Source organism: Centropristis striata, chromosome 2 (assembly GCF_030273125.1).
Source record: "Centropristis striata isolate RG_2023a ecotype Rhode Island chromosome 2, C.striata_1.0, whole genome shotgun sequence".
NCBI classification, from domain to species: Eukaryota; Metazoa; Chordata; class Actinopteri; order Perciformes; family Serranidae; genus Centropristis; species Centropristis striata.
Window position 1 is genome coordinate 20,053,798 of NC_081518.1, and position 12,226 is coordinate 20,066,023.

General features: G+C 38.9%; 1 protein-coding gene across 2 annotated transcripts in view; it reads right to left on the reverse strand.

Moving 5' to 3' along the window:
- The window catches only part of efl1 (elongation factor like GTPase 1), a 138,389-nt gene that overhangs the window by 25,723 nt on the left and 100,440 nt on the right, over nucleotides 1–12,226 (reverse strand). For both annotated transcript variants that reach the window (XM_059357055.1, XM_059357049.1), the window contains exon 17: nucleotides 9,282–9,429. In XM_059357055.1, coding sequence (XP_059213038.1) covers nucleotides 9,282–9,429 — 148 coding nt within the window. The remainder of the gene's footprint in view (nucleotides 1–9,281; nucleotides 9,430–12,226) is intronic.

The following is a 12,226-nucleotide window of genomic DNA, read 5'->3' on the forward strand; positions in this document are numbered from 1 at the left end:
ATATATATATATATATTTTTATCAAAAAAATAGGCCCCAAAAAAATCGGCAGCACATATCGGGGATCGGTTAAGACTGATGTCAAAATAATCTGTATCGGCTTTAAAAAACCTGTATCGGTCAACCGCTAATAAGTATAGGTTGAGGATTTTTTAAAAATGTGTTGGGCATCGCTGGTTAATAAAGCATCAGGGTTGCAGAATATATTGGTGAACACTCTATTAGATAAATGAACTCAGTTACAGTTGTTGTTTTGATAATGGATCTTTTGATGGTAACTGCGCCTAATAATGTGGAACCTTTTTCAGTATTTTTCAGTGTTCAAAGTGGACAGATGACACAAACAACTAAACCTTCTTCTAATGTGAGCACGAACATACACAGCAGCCTTGAGTTTATCATAGACAATGACAGCAGAGGTTAGGAAGAAAGCTAAATGGACCTATGACTTTTTTTTTGGTCCAATTTTTCTAAATCCCATAATATAGTGTTTTTCTGTCATTTATGGACAAATTATATTCTAATATGTATCAACAGACAACAATAAAGTCATTTTTATCATATTTAGGCATTTTAAATTTTACAATTTCTGACATAAAACGACATGATATATATAGTATGACTTCTGTGTTTCGGTCCAATTTTTGGACATGTCAAATTATGGTGTTTTCCTGTCATTTATGGACAAATTATGTTCTAATATGTATCAACAGACTATAATAAAGTCATTTTAATCATCCTTCCTAAATAATGCAGGGTTATTTTATTTGTGTGAGATACTGAAAATGGCACATTTCTGGATGGACTGAATCATCAATCAATTGCACTACTGAACACTGTTTGACATGACAGACTGAATATTTGGCACCTGACCCAGATCTGATGACACGCACGCACGCACGCACGCACACGCACACACACACACACACACACACACACAGAGAGAGAGAGAGAGAGAGAGAGAGAAAATCCCCTCAGAGTGCTGGAGCTGTGATGTCACAGTCTCATGCTCGTCCAAGTGGCTGAGCAGCTCTGACCTCATTCTGAGTGTGACACACTGCAGGTCAGGCTGCTTGCCAGCGATGTCACAAAGGGCTCAGACTGCTGTGGGCCAGACGACAGGCCAAGCAGTCATCTAAGCAGCCAATGAGCCAGCCAACCAAACTCGTCAGTCAGCTGGCCAATCAGCAAGTTTATATGCCAGTCAGCTAGGTAAGAGAATTATCTAATAGGCCATCAAGTCACACCACCAACAAACCACACAACAAGCCCGTGATCTATTCAGTATCAGATCATTCACCTATTCAATCAGGAAGCCACCCTGTGAGTTAAGTAGCCAGCCAGCAGGCCGGCCCTTGTCCTCCTGTGCCCTCCCTGTCCTGAGCTGTCTCGCCTGCTTCTAAACATAGAACAGCAGGAAACCCACAAATACAGTGCAACCGGCAGCAGAGTGAATCCTCATCTACTGACATGACAGCCAGAAGCTTACTCCCAACTCTTGCCTCAGACAACAAACAACAAACAAAACAACACCAAAACAAAAACTACAACTAGAAACACCTCCAGTGGTTAACCCCTTAAAGGTATTAAGGCTACAGTAGATGAGGAAAATATTTGTATCATATGAAACATATGATCTAAGGAATCAACTGGTACCAATCATGTCATGCTGTCTTGAAGGCAAAATAATGATCCAAGTTGACTTTATATATTAATACAATACATTACCCGGAATGAGGTGGGTCTCACTCGCCTAATTTGAATGCAAGCAGTCCAGAGCCGGCTTTTGTCGGGACTTTTTTAGCCCCTGTTGAAGAGCAGGGTCTTTTCTCCCCTGAAACAGCCTGGTTACTGATTGGATAGATCGCTAAGCGGGGTGTGACGTAGTACTCTACACGACAACAACACACGCCATTTTAAAAGCCGGCGAAGCAGTGTTCCCAACTTAGCTTGCTAAATTTAGCAATTTTTCAGACCCCCTGAGTGACTATTTTTCAAGAAAGCGACTGGAGACAAATCCAGTGACTCCTTCTTACTCTTCTTAAGGAGCCGCTAACTTGCTTATCCCAACTTTGTTGCTAAATTTAGCGACTTTTCAGACCCCCTTAGTGAATATTTTTCAAGAAAGCGACTGGAGACAAATCCAGCGATTGTGGCCTGCTTGTTAAGAAGAGCCGCCGTTGGCAGTTAGCTACAGTTAGCTCTGTAGCAGTACAGTGTGTATGTGCTGCTGCTGCAGGAGGTGTTCACTTCGCGATCTCTGTTTGTTTACAACAAGCACCAGACACTCTGCACAGTTAGCGATGCTGCTTTCAGCTGCTGACGTTGTGCACAGTTAGCGACGTTGAAAACCATACGTCACCTCCGGAGTCTCTAAATCCCTCTGGGGGCTACCTTGTAGTGGAGACACGCAGAGTGAGCGGACTTTTGAGAGGGTGTGGCCTGAGACTTTCCCGGTGGACACTTTTCCCCCCTAGTGGAAACACGGCTTATGTGTTTTTCTATGTGCAGAAGCACTGCAACACCAGCTATTTGTAGAGAGATGCGTTTGACTTTGTTCTGCCCACACCTGTCTGCTACAGGCTGTTTGTCTTGTTCCTTGTCTTTTGTTACTTTTTTCCTCCTCTATTCATTTCGACTGTAAAGTGTTCTTTTGGAGCCTTAGGTTTCCTCTTTGAAATGTACATCAACCCAATTAAATTAATTATTGTGTATTCCTTTCATGGCTGATGCCACACTGTATAAAGATACAAGGCCTTGACAATTACTCAGTGTAAGAAGAACATCATCCAACAGTCAGAAAGTGCTGTGTCAGTGTTCTTGAGCTATACAGACGGATCACATTTAAGCCCCTTAGTTAATGGCTTATTGGTTGCATAATAAGGCCATGCAGAATACGGCATTAATAACTACTTAATAATGACTAATTAAGAGCCAATATGTTACTTATGTGCATGCTAATAAGCAACTAAGTAATGTTGAATATGTGTTCCCTAATCTAAAGTGTTACCGAAATATTATATTGTAGCCACTCAACAATGGCTTTTTGGTATTTTTCTCAGTATTCAGTGCTTACGTAGTGACTGTTAGTGTTTCCTGTCCATAATCTCATAATCACCAAAGATCAATAGAGCCAGCCCCACAGTGAGTACCAGAGGATGGAGGATTCTGCTCACACCGCATGGTATCATACAGCATGTCAGGACACATTCACCGCCAAGAGAGACATGCAGTAATCCTGACTCTAGTTCATATGATTTATTTTTAACTGACTGATTTGGCTGCTAAACAGAGAATAACCTTTTTTTGTGGTGGGGCATACCAAGTAGTATCACCACATGCACATGTGTACACACTAAAAGTACTAAATTCACTCAAATGTACATATCGAAACGTTGATGGTTTGCCTTTAAATCAGAATATTGTAAAACATGTAACTGAAGCTGATACATTGAAGAGGGGATGTCAGAGCCTGGTTCACAATAATGAATTGAGAACCAATTAAATAATAAAAAATAAAAAAAATAAAATAAATAAGAACAGCAATGTCTGTTGATGATTTAACCAACTAATATAAGAAGTTATTTATCAATGCCTTTCAGAACAACTCATATAGATGCTACAAAATCTTTGGCTCCTACAAGATATGCTATCTTGCCACAGGACAAGGAGCTTGGTGCTAACAATGCAAATACAAATACAAGAGACGGCATCATCAGTGATGGTGAACAAGAAACAAGTAAGGACTCTAACAGCATAATGGTCTGAATGGATAGCAGAACCTGACAAGAGGGTGTCAATTTGTGCAGCTCTCAGCAGTTAGGCCTGTATGGTAGAGTGGCTAGATGGAAGTCACTCCTGAGTACAAGTCATATTAGAGGCCACCTCTAGTTTTTCAAACAGCTCTAAAAGCTGTCTGAAAGCAGGAGGAAAATAGTCTTGCAGGTGATGGACAAACATTTAGCTGTCGAGTCTGAATGCTGGGCACTAGCTCTGTTGAAAACAAGGCAGCACTCATCACTGTAGTAATGATGTCCGTCTGATGAAGCATGGTAAGGCAGGATCTGGGATACAGGCCAATGAGTGGAGCAAAATAGAAAGAGATCCTTGTGAAAATCCTAAACTAATCGCTTTCACTTACTGTGTCTTTCTGAGTCTCTGCTCACTTCCAGATTTGGTTTTGGTTGAATCGATCTTCATTGTCTCTTCATTAATTTTATGAGTGGATTTTACATGCTTTTTGTCAATAAGCACTCAATCCAGTGAAAATCAATCAAATCCAGTGATTCAGGCTGGAAGATAATGTCAGTGGAAAGGAAGAGCATTATCACTACCCAAACTGGCAATGGATGCCAGGCTTGGATATTATTTAGAGATCTGCCTTAATACGTAGTTCTAAGGACACATGATTTAAGTGATGTACTTTTCTGTAATATAACATTTCTTAAATGTATTCAAATGCATTTGACCACAAACATTCAAATGACCTCCAAAAACTTTACACTGTAATGTAAAAGTTCCATGACTTGAACTAGGAACTTCTTTTGTTTCTATTTCCTCTCCTCCCTTTTTACTCAAGCTCAACCTCTGGGCCTGAGCAGAAAGGCCAAAGCACAAGTGCTTTAAAACTGCATTCTTTATAAGGAGTCAGCTGTTTATTTAAAAGAACAATTGCCCCTTGCCAACCAAGCTAGCTAGCTAGCACTAGCATTAGCTGACGATATTGATTTAGAAAATGCCAAACTTAAGACAGCAGCAGTCCACAAACCAATGGTCTACGGTGGGGTTGAATTTGTTCTCTATTATTATACAGTCCATATTTGTACTGCTTGATATAGTCACTGCATGTTTTGCCATGTATTCCATAGGCTGTTTCCACTCCCGGGTAATAGCCGGACAATACCCGGAATGAGGCGGGTCTCATTCGCCGAAACGCCCCTAATTTGAATACTGGCAGTCTGGAGCCAGCTTTTATCAGGAGTTTTTTAGTCCCTGTTGAAGAGCAGGGTCTTTTTTTCTCCCCTGAAAACAGCCTGGTTACTGATTTGATAGATCGCTTAGCAGGATGTGACGTAGTACTCTACACGACAACAACACACGCCATTTGTAAAAGCAGTGTTCACAACTTAGCGTCTTTGTTGCTAAATTTAGTGACTTTTCACATCCCCTAGGCAACTATTTTTCCAAAAAGCTACTGGAGACAAATCCAGCGACTCCTTCTTACTCTTCTTAATGAGCCGCTAACGAGCCGGAGGCCGGCTTTTTAAGAAGAGCCACCGTTAGCGGCAGTGGTAACTTGTAGTGGAGACACGCAGAGTGAGAGGACTTTTGAGAGGGTGTGGCCTGAGACTTTCCTGGTGGCCACTTTCCCCCATAGTGGAAACACGACTCATGTTTAGTTATTTTAAAAATAAGTTTGACTGCACAAACATGGCATACATTGGAATGTATGTGGTAGTACTGGTTTATATTGCTTGGTTAGTATTTATTGTTATTTTATTGATGCTTCTTTTATTTTTGCTATCCACATGCTGCTGTAACACTGGAAATATCCCTGTTGTGGGAGTAATAAAGGAATATCTAACCTTATCTTACTTATGAAGTTGGCTCAGTTATCATAGGGTGGTATTATTTTCTAGGACAGTGTTCACAATGATGATGTTAACATTCCAAAATCTTAGTTTAGCATTTTAGCATGCTATTCGATATTTGGAATTAACCAATTCCCCTGGTGAGATGGAAACAGTTAAGACGGATCAACACAGAGGCACAGCTTTCCAAAGCAACTGCCTGGTTGCAATTTCTAAAGTGTTTTAACCCCAACCTTATGGTAAATAAGGACAGTCATGCTAGATACATAAAAGACAGGCCACAGTACTTTGATGGATTACATAAATGATGGATGCATTCTCCTTTAATCAATACTCTAAGATGCTAACATATGCAGAAGAGGTTTGAAAACGAGGTCAGGCTGAAAGGCAGGGGAGGTCATCCATCTCAAAGGGGAATTAACAGTGTCTGTTTACACCCACCACTGCAACCAGCAGCCTTTTATACCATTAACTGAGAAGATCATTTGTCTCTGAATTTTTCCACCTGCACCTCCACCAATCTTTCTACATGCATTATATACATACATTATATATCCTTGGTGCATTGTGTGGAGAGCATGTGATTGACTAAAGGGGCATGTGTAGGCATTTAAAGAAGAAAATAAGGTTGTGTTGTACCCACTCATCTACAGGCTATACATTATATCATACCTGACTGAAAGCCTGCCTGCCTGTCTGTTGGGCCAGGTCAACAAATAATGGAATAACTCAATTCTTTTCCACTTTATTAGTAGAAGAAAACCATGATTGATCCTTTAAGAAAAAAGAAAATTACTGTCCAATAGCCATTCAAATAATCTACAAGTCTAGGACATCAAAGGGCCTTAATATACCTTCTTTCTTCTAAATGGCAACTATTAAATAAATGCAATATTTTGGAAAATAGGCTTATTTACCTCTATGCCAAGCGTTTGATAGTAAAGCAGCTGGTTAGCTTGGCTAACTCCGCTCAAATGTAGTAAAATCTGACTGAACAGCACATCTGAAGCTCTGTGCCACTCGTTCTCTGAGACCACTAAAGGACAGCCTTCTTTTGAAAGTACGATTGTCAATGGGAGTCTTGTGTTCTGTATATGTGATGAAGTTGTTTTTCTATCTCTCAGGGAACTAAGGCCTGGTTTACACGGGGACGCTTGCAGGTAAAAACGCCAAAATATTTTATGGGAAGCGTCTTTCCTTTAGACGGCGTTTTGGGGCTTAAAAACGCAAAAATGTGAAACCACCCTCCAGAGTGTAAAACTGTAATCCGCTACGCCGTATCGTGTCGTCTACACTGTCAAGACACAAAACTCTGCTCAGATCTGCTCACGTCACGTACGCGTTTACGTCACATCCATGCTCCAGTACAGGGAAATAAACAAACGTGAGATTATTTCCATGCGTCAGACCTTCAAGCTGCTCTGGCAGCTCTAATAAACTTACAGGAGTCTTTCCATCAAATGTACAGGATATGTACAGATAGTATTAGTGAACAGAGAAGGATCTGTAATTACCTCTATCACATTTTGGATGCACCGATTGGTCGGAGTGGAGCCAGACGGCTTTGACGAGACCTGGGAGATCTAGTGGATAGTGGAGAACTTTGTGGAAGGAGTAGCTGATGAAAATGCGTGGCGTGAAAACTTCCACATGCTCAAAGATGCTCTTATCTCTTTAAGTGATGCCGCCTGGCATGATACCCAATCCAATTCACACACTTTAGCGTCACCGTATGCACGTAGATTTCCTCCCGAAAACACTTGTCTAAACGCGGAATAAAAAGTGAAGACGAGACGCCACTTTTGCGTCTTCTGTTCAGACCGTCATCATGTAAACGTAGCCTAGATTGAGCTTCTGATTGTCACTTTTTGTATCCCTGATAAAGCTTTGGATACAGCTGATCAAGTTGTCCAGGTGTTTTAGAGTTCCATGCAGTGCCCACTTTTAGACTTTTAGTCCAATCATGATCTGGCACTGAGAAAACACTCTTTTGCTGTGAAAAACAATCTGACTCCTGTTACTTCAAAGTTCTTCCACTATAACAATGTCACTGATGGTAATGGTGATTTGATGCACAGGTGAACACTGGCTGCAAGTTGAGTTACTTTAATGAACATGTGATGAGAAGACTGAACCCTCTGTTATCTGAATACACCCTTCAATGGAAGGGATGAAACTTGAGGAAATCTACCCTTTCGTACAAAGGAGTTAAATTGGCCAAAACAACACATTTCCTTAAATTTGATTGCTGACCAAGAAATAGTGCAGAATCTTTAAAATGTATTCTTCATTTTACATGTTATAATGCTTTTAATGTTTCTGAATCCTGAGATTTTTAATATGGTCTCACACTTACAGACCCCACTGAATATTTAATGCTTAGCCAGACAAAGTCTCTTCCTGGAGGAAGTTTACTTGCTTGCAACTCTGCATCCACCATATTGAAACTATACATGTACAAGTGTGTTGTACTGAGGTTGTCCAACTGAAAAGTCATATATATAGCTTTATAGTAGAAATAAAAACATATCTGTTTAATCCCCAATGATTTTTGTCACTAGTTTGAATGTTAAATTGTTTCTCAATATCAAATTATTTATACATTTGGGTAATGCATTCTGTTATGAATACAGGGTTCTAAAACATGTCTCAAATAAAGCTCAAAAGTTGTTTTGTAAAAAGCAAGAATCCTGTCTCTCAACTTGGTCTTATTACTGAATTTGTATGGTCATGTGAGAGTACAACAGTCAGCCAAGGACAAAACCAAATTTTCCATTGTGAAAATTCACTAAAAATCTATATAGGCTTCTAGCAGTGAGCCGGTGTTGTTGTTGTGAGGAGGCCTGCAGCTTCCAGACAGAGAGAGGCAGCAGTCAATATGTGATGATAGCCAGATAATGATGGTGCTGGAATTGGAAACAGATGAGCTTCTTTCTCTCTCGGATCTTAGTCCCTCAGTACATGACACACACTGTATTCTATGTACATGTAAACTACACAGGAGCCCAGAAAGAAGACAAACACACAGAGACAATCAATTAGCCTTAGATAGACAAAAAAGACACATCATATTTTTAAGAGCAAACTGAAGACTTATCTTTTTAACTTGGCTTTTACCTGAACCATCTGCTCATGCATCTTACTATATATATATATATATATATATATATATATATAAATATAATACTTTCCATTGTCATTATTGACTTTTACTTTTTTATTATTTATTTATTTATTATTATTATATATATCTTTTTATCTTATTTTATTCTTTATCTAATTTATTTCTAAGCTGCCTCCAGTGTTTCCTCACTGCTCCATGTTGAGATGGAGCTTCCTCAGTTCCTCAGTTTGTGCTTTGTTTTTAATAGGATGGGTGGGATGAAGGTGGGTCTTTTTATTATTATTTTCTCCTTTTTTTATGTAAAGTGCTTTCTGTTGCATCTCTCATGTATGAAAAGTGCTATACAAATAAAGTCTGATTGATTGATTGATTGATTGATTGATTGATTGATTGATTGAAGTATGAAAATAGAAAACAAGAAAAACAGACGCCACATAAGGAGCACAGATATTTCATTGACAAGCTAGGTGAGTCTTTCTATAATGAACTAGACAGGACTTTATTTTCTCACGATGGGACAACGGTAAGAAGACAGCAGAGACACAGAGACTGAGTCACACACTGACCGGTCTTTGAGGTCGTCCAGGCAGCGTTGTAGATGAACTTCACCAGCAGTCACCAGAACATGTTCTCCTGTTTCCTGGATCAGAACCTCAGCACAGGGATCTGCCTGGTTCAACAAACGCATTCCACGAACCAGCTTTGGCATCTCACCTAGCACACAAACACATTTGATGGAGACCAATTCATTGATTTTTCTGTATTAGCAATTTATGGGTCAATGCATCTATTGAGAGAAAAATGGTCCCAGTGCACCTCTATGACAGTGTATAATGCCCTACAAAGTCTAACTGCAGTAACTAAGTTTTTGGTCGAAATTGAGTTTTAGCTAAAAATGAACTTCTTGATGTCTGTTTTATCTTGTGACAAAATTTACAAAATCCAACTCAAAACCAAGCAGTAATTGTACTTACCATTGTCTGCTTCGGATAGATATACTAAAATATATACAAAATAATAGAAATTATAAGTTTATTTGAAAGGGAAACTGTGTTCAAGTAAAAAAAGTGAGATACAAATATATTAAGACCACAATATGGCATTAGTTTATGATATCAAGTCTAAAATACGTAAATCTTTTAATTACACTTATAACAAAATCAATTTGAAAATGTTTATTCACTGAAAACAAAATATAAAAACAACAGTTACTTCTCTGTGTTTCTGCATTACTATTAGAACATTTTACAGCAATGCAATAACTACATTTTTGGGTCAAATAAATCATCATGATTTTTGAGTATAAAAATGACATCATCAATACATGTAGAAATAAGTGTCATATCACTTATCTACCTATAACCCATTTGGCTGGCCAGTTAAAAAAACGTTAAAAAACTTTAAAGCAGTTTTTCTCAGTTTTACCTTTTGCTTAGTTACTGCAGTTAGACTTTGTAGTTCAGTATAGTGGCTCCAAGTTGTGTAGCATTCAAGTGCTCATGAATGTGTTCTCCACCTGCCATTTCACCTGGCTGGGTGAAGTGAAAGATAGACTGCAGGGTGTGGTGACTAATAAATACACTCAGTGCACTCTGCTCGGGCCAGTTCATCGCTGCTTGCAGCTTTAATTTATCTTGTTTTAAGAGTTAATTTCTTATTTTATGTGTTCAACATGCTTATTTCTAGATTTAATAATCTTAATTTAAGAAATCTTGTCAAGGGAAATTATCTGTCCATGCAGCAAGATCATTTCCCTCAGATTTAGGCCCCGTTCACACGAGGACGGTCTGAACAGAAGACGCAAAAGTGGCGTCGCGTCTTCACTTTTTATTCCTCGTTTAGACGAGCATTTTCGGGAGGAAATCTGCGTGCATACGGTGACGCAAAAGTGTGTGAAATTCGATTGTATGCAGCCAGGCGGCATCACTTAAAGCGATAACAGCATCTTTAGGCATGTGGAAGTTTTCACGCCACACATTTTCATCAGCTACTCCTTCCACAAAGTTCTCCACCATCCACTAGATCTCCCAGGTCTCGTTCACAGCCGTCTGGCTTGCCTCCGATGAATTGCTGCATCCAAAATGTGATAGAGGTAATTACAGATCCTTCTCTGTTCAGTAATACTATCTGTACATATCCTGTACATTTGGTGGAAAGACTCCTGTAAGTTCATTAGAGCTGCCAGAGCAGCTTGAAGGTCCGACGCATGGAAATAATCCCACATGTTTGTTTATTTTCCTGTACTGGAGCATGTATGTGACGTAAACACATACGTGACGTGAGCAGATCTGAGCAGAGTTTTGCGTCTTGGCAGTGTAGACGGACACGATACGGCGGAGCGTATTTGACTTTTCCACTTTGGAAGGTGGTTTCAGATTTTTGCGTCTTTAAGCCCCCAAAATGCCGTCACCGTCTAAACGAAAGGCACTTCCGATAAAATATTTTGTCGTTTTCACCCGCGAGCGTCCTCGTGTAAACGGGGCCTTAGTGTTTTTATCTTGTTTTTAGACACACCTTTTTTGCAGTGTTGGTTTGAGTTAATGAGATTTGTTCACAGTAAGTGAAATGAAGAGAAGCATCAGCCTATTATCATCAACAGGTTTGTTCACCTGGATGAGACTCTCTTCTTGTGTAAAGAAGCAGAAATGTGGAAATGTGAAGAAGTTAAGGCCTTCGTGATTGCATCAACCCAAGCTATTCCAGTTTTAACTCTACTACATATCACAACATAAATGGTCAGATCATATTGTAATTGTTTAACCCTCCTGTACTCCTGGGGTCCTTTTTGACCCCAAATCATTTTCAACAAAAAATAAATGAATCAGGTTTTTATTACTTTTTCTTCTCTTGAAATTAGGCCTAATTTTATACATTTGACTAAAATTGACCAATAATAATGAAAAAAAAAGAAAAGAAAATACAAATTTGTTGATCATGGGTTGCCTTAAAAGGTGAAAAAAAAAAAGTTGGTAAAAATTTTTTTCTACATGTCCTTAAACCAGTCTAATGTCATGATTTTGACCCCTGAGGACTATGGGTGCTATAAAAATGTATAAAACACGTAGAAATGTGTGAAGAAAGTTGATAATTATCTAGGATGCAGAGTGGCACATATGCTGAAAATTTACTTTTTTGTTGCTGTCATCTAAAAATGAACAATGTTTTCAAAACATAAGTTTCACTAAAAGTTGACATAACCTACTCGGTGCATTCCCATGAAGAATTTTTTTCCCCACTATTACTATTGGGGAAAAAAATCAGGTTTTTATTACTTTTATCCTCTTGAAATGGGGCCTATTTTGTATATTTGACTAAAATTGACCAATAATAATGAAAAATATGAAAATCATATATCAATGTGTTGGTCATGAGTTGCCTTAAAAGGTGAAAAAAATGTGGTAATCATTTTTTCTACATGTCCTAAAACCAGTCTAATGTCATGGGGTCCTTTTTGACCCCTGAGGACCACAGGTGTTATACTTTTTTTTATTTTTGCTGACATCCAAAAATG